The sequence below is a fragment of the Lolium perenne genome, chromosome 5, assembly GCF_019359855.2.
Source record: "Lolium perenne isolate Kyuss_39 chromosome 5, Kyuss_2.0, whole genome shotgun sequence".
Taxonomy (NCBI): Eukaryota; Viridiplantae; Streptophyta; class Magnoliopsida; order Poales; family Poaceae; genus Lolium; species Lolium perenne.
The window spans coordinates 207478895-207482063 of record NC_067248.2 but is presented as its reverse complement, the minus strand read 5'-3'; the positions used below and the strand labels follow the sequence as shown (position 1 = coordinate 207482063).

Genomic DNA, 3169 nt, shown 5'->3' with positions numbered 1-3169 from the left:
CGCCACTCTACCGCCTGCTCAAGAAGTCAGAATCATTCAAGTGGACAGAAGAAGCGCAACGGGCCCTGGAAGAGCTCCAACACGCCCTTCAGAACGCCCCTATCCTCACGGCCCCGCTACCACAAGAGACTATGCTACTGTATGTCGCTGCGTCGAATCGCGCGATAAGCGCAGTCATGGTCGTCGAGCGCAAGGAAGAAGGAAAAGAGCAGTTGATACAGCGTCCGGTCTACTACATCAGCGATGCCTTAATCGACTCCAAGCAACGGTACCCGCACTATCAAAAGCTGGTGTACGCAGTCCTCAAGGCCCAGAGGCGACTGGCCCCCTACTTCCACGAGCACCCCATCAAGGTAGTCGCCTCAACACCACTCGCCGACATCATCCGTAACCGTGACGCAACTGGCCGGATCGCCAAGTGGGCAGTCGAACTCGGTGTCCACAACATCACCTACGAGTCGCGCCACGCCATCAAGTCTCAGGCACTCGCCGACTTCCTCGCCGACTGGGAAGAGGCCCAGCAACCAAGCTCTCCCGCGGACCTCAAGCATTGGACACTGCACTTCGACGGCTCCAAGAACCTCGAGGGGGCAGGCGCAGGAGTCGTCCTCACATCGCCAAAAGGTGACATCGTGAAGTACGTCCTGCAACTCCGGTTCGAGCCCTGCACCAACAACATGGCCGAATACGAGGCGCTCCTACACGGCATGCGAGTAGAAAAAGAGATGGGCGCAACACGGCTGCGCTGTCTCGGCGATTCCGACCTGGTCGCCAGCCAGACTTCCGGCACCTGCGACGCCACCGACGCCAACATGATCGCATACAAGCGCGCGGTCGACCAAGCAGGCGCCAGCTTCGCCGGCCACGTCGTCGAATGGGTCGACGGGCGCAAGAATGAAGAAGCAGATGCGCTAGCCAGACTCGGGTCCAAGCGACTCCAACCTCCTCCAGGCGTCTTCCTCGATATCCTCAGCCACCCCTCGGTGCGCACACCTCGCGAGCTGGACATTGCCGAGCCTCCTGCACCCGACTCCACCCTAGTCGCACTCGCCTCCGACAGCGACGACTGGACGGAGCCATACCTAAGCTACCTCGAACGCCAGGTGCTGCCAATGGATGAAACTGAAGCACGAGCAATCGTACGCAGGTGCAAGTCTTTCACCATCATCAACAAAGAGCTATACGAGCGCAGCGTCTCGGGGTGTTCCAGCGGTGCGTCGGCGCTGACGAAGGGCGCAAAATCCTGCGCGACATCCACGCAGGGGACTGCGGCCACCACGCAGGCGCGCGCTCAATAGTCGCCAAAGCCTTCCGTCATGGCTTCTATTGGCCAACAACACACGAAGACGCAGTCGCGCTCGTCCGCTCATGCGTCGGGTGCCAAAAGTATGCAAGCCAGTCGCACATGCCGGGATCAGCACTGAAGACCATCCCCCTCACCTGGCCGTTCGCCGTCTGGGGCCTGGACATGGTAGGGAAATTCAAAACAGCCCCCGGCGGATACACTCACCTCTTAGTCGCGGTGGACAAATTCACCAAATGGGTAGAAGCAAAGCCCATCAAGAAGTGTGACGGAAAAACAGCCACCAAGTTCCTACGCGAGCTTATCTGCCGGTATGGCTACCCTCACAGCATCATAACCGACAACGGCACAAATTTCGCCAAAGGGGAGATGGCCGACTTCTGTGAGGACAAAGGCATCTGACTCGACCTCGCGTCGGTCGCACACCCCGAGTCGAACGGCCAAGCGGAATGAGCAAACCAGAGCATCCTCCACAGACTCAAGCCACGACTGATGGTGCCTCTGGAACGCGCAGCCGGTTGCTGGGCAGAAGAGCTCCCCTCCGTGTTGTGGGGCATTCGCACAACACCAAACAGGTCGACCGGCTTCACGCCCTTCTTTCTGGTGTACGGCGCCGAGGCGGTCATGCCCACGGATATCGCCTACGACTCGCCATGGGTAACCAACTACGCCGAAGAGTACAACGAGCGCGCTCGCCAAGACGATATCGACCTCCTCGATGAGGCCAGGGACCTCGCACTTTCCAGGACCGCCATCTACCAGCAAGATCTCCGCCGCTACCACAGCCGTCGCGTTCGGAGTCGCTCCTTCCAAGTCGGGGATCTCGTGCTCCGGCTAATTCAAGACAAGAAAGGCATGCACAAGCTGTCCCCCCCATGGGAAGGACCTTTCGCCATCAGCCGCGTACTCGGCAACTACTCCTACTACCTCACCGACGTCCGCAAGGACGACAAAGGCGAACCACTCACCCGAGAGGTGGAGCGCCCTTGGAATGTCAATCTCCTCTGACGGTTCTACACCTAAGGAAAATGTGTAACCCACAAATTCAGAGATTAATCAAAATCGCCGATTGCATCAATCTCCAACCCCGATCGCCTCTCCGCTGCCTGCCAGATAACTGCATCTCCCATCTCGATAAACACGGGCCCAATCGCCATGGCAAGCGACTTGGTACTGGGAGACCTTCGATCGCCGCTGCTTGAAGAGACAAGTCCACGATCGGCCAAGTAGCCGGGCTAACAAGGGCATGATGGGTCACCCGGGCGCAACACCAGGCCCGGTTACCCCCCATCCCTTACGCTGTCAGGTGAAAACGGCGACTGGAACCTACAGCAGGGTCGCATGCCCGACCAGCCCCCGGGCCACGGCGATCGTCTAGTGCTACGCTATACAGCACACCAATGCCCTCCTCTACCTTAGGCCGGTGACTCAAATGGCTAAGTACTTCGACCAGGGACCCCGCAAAACGGACCCGCGGCTCGCCAAGGAACAACGCCCGCAAGAACCCCCTTTGGAGTCGCCCAGCGACTGGCTCACCGAGCCACGACGAGAGGCGTGCTACATATAAACAGCGCAACTATCCCGCTACTCCACCCATGAGGCTGCTATTCGCACTACAATGACTACGTACTGCGACTGGGGACGCCCAGCTCGACAAGGAAAACAGTCAAGTCGATAGCCTTCATTGGGGTCGCATGGCGACTGGCCTGTTGGCCATGGAGAGTCGGACCCAACTCAAACAGAAAACATCACCGATACGTTTACATATCTCAAAAGCGGTCGCCAAGTTATACTTAAGCAAAAGCTAACACTTTATTTACAACTTACACCCGCGAGTCACACCCTCGCGGGAATTTGAGTGGCATC

The 3169-nt window shown here is 58.4% G+C and overlaps 1 protein-coding gene across 1 annotated transcript; it reads left to right on the top strand.

The window, feature by feature from the left end:
- Window positions 1–1405: 1405 nt before the first annotated feature.
- Window positions 1406–2681, top strand: LOC139831729 (uncharacterized). Its single transcript, XM_071821052.1, has 3 exons — window positions 1406–1568; window positions 1818–2038; window positions 2610–2681. The coding sequence occupies exons 1-3, from the start codon at window positions 1406–1408 to the stop codon at window positions 2679–2681; spliced, it is 456 nt and encodes a 151-aa protein (XP_071677153.1).
- The last annotated feature ends 488 nt before the right edge of the window (window positions 2682–3169 follow it).

Coding starts and splice junctions, on each gene's coding strand:
- LOC139831729 (XM_071821052.1), top strand. CDS start 1,406: ATGCCGGGATCAGCACTGAAGACCATCCCCCTCACCTGGCCGTTCGCC. Junction 1,569..1,817: donor AGCAAAGCCCATCAAGAAGT/GTGACGGAAAAA, acceptor TGGAACGCGCAG/CCGGTTGCTGGGCAGAAGAG. Junction 2,039..2,609: donor TCGATGAGGCCAGGGACCTC/GCACTTTCCAGG, acceptor TTACGCTGTCAG/GTGAAAACGGCGACTGGAAC.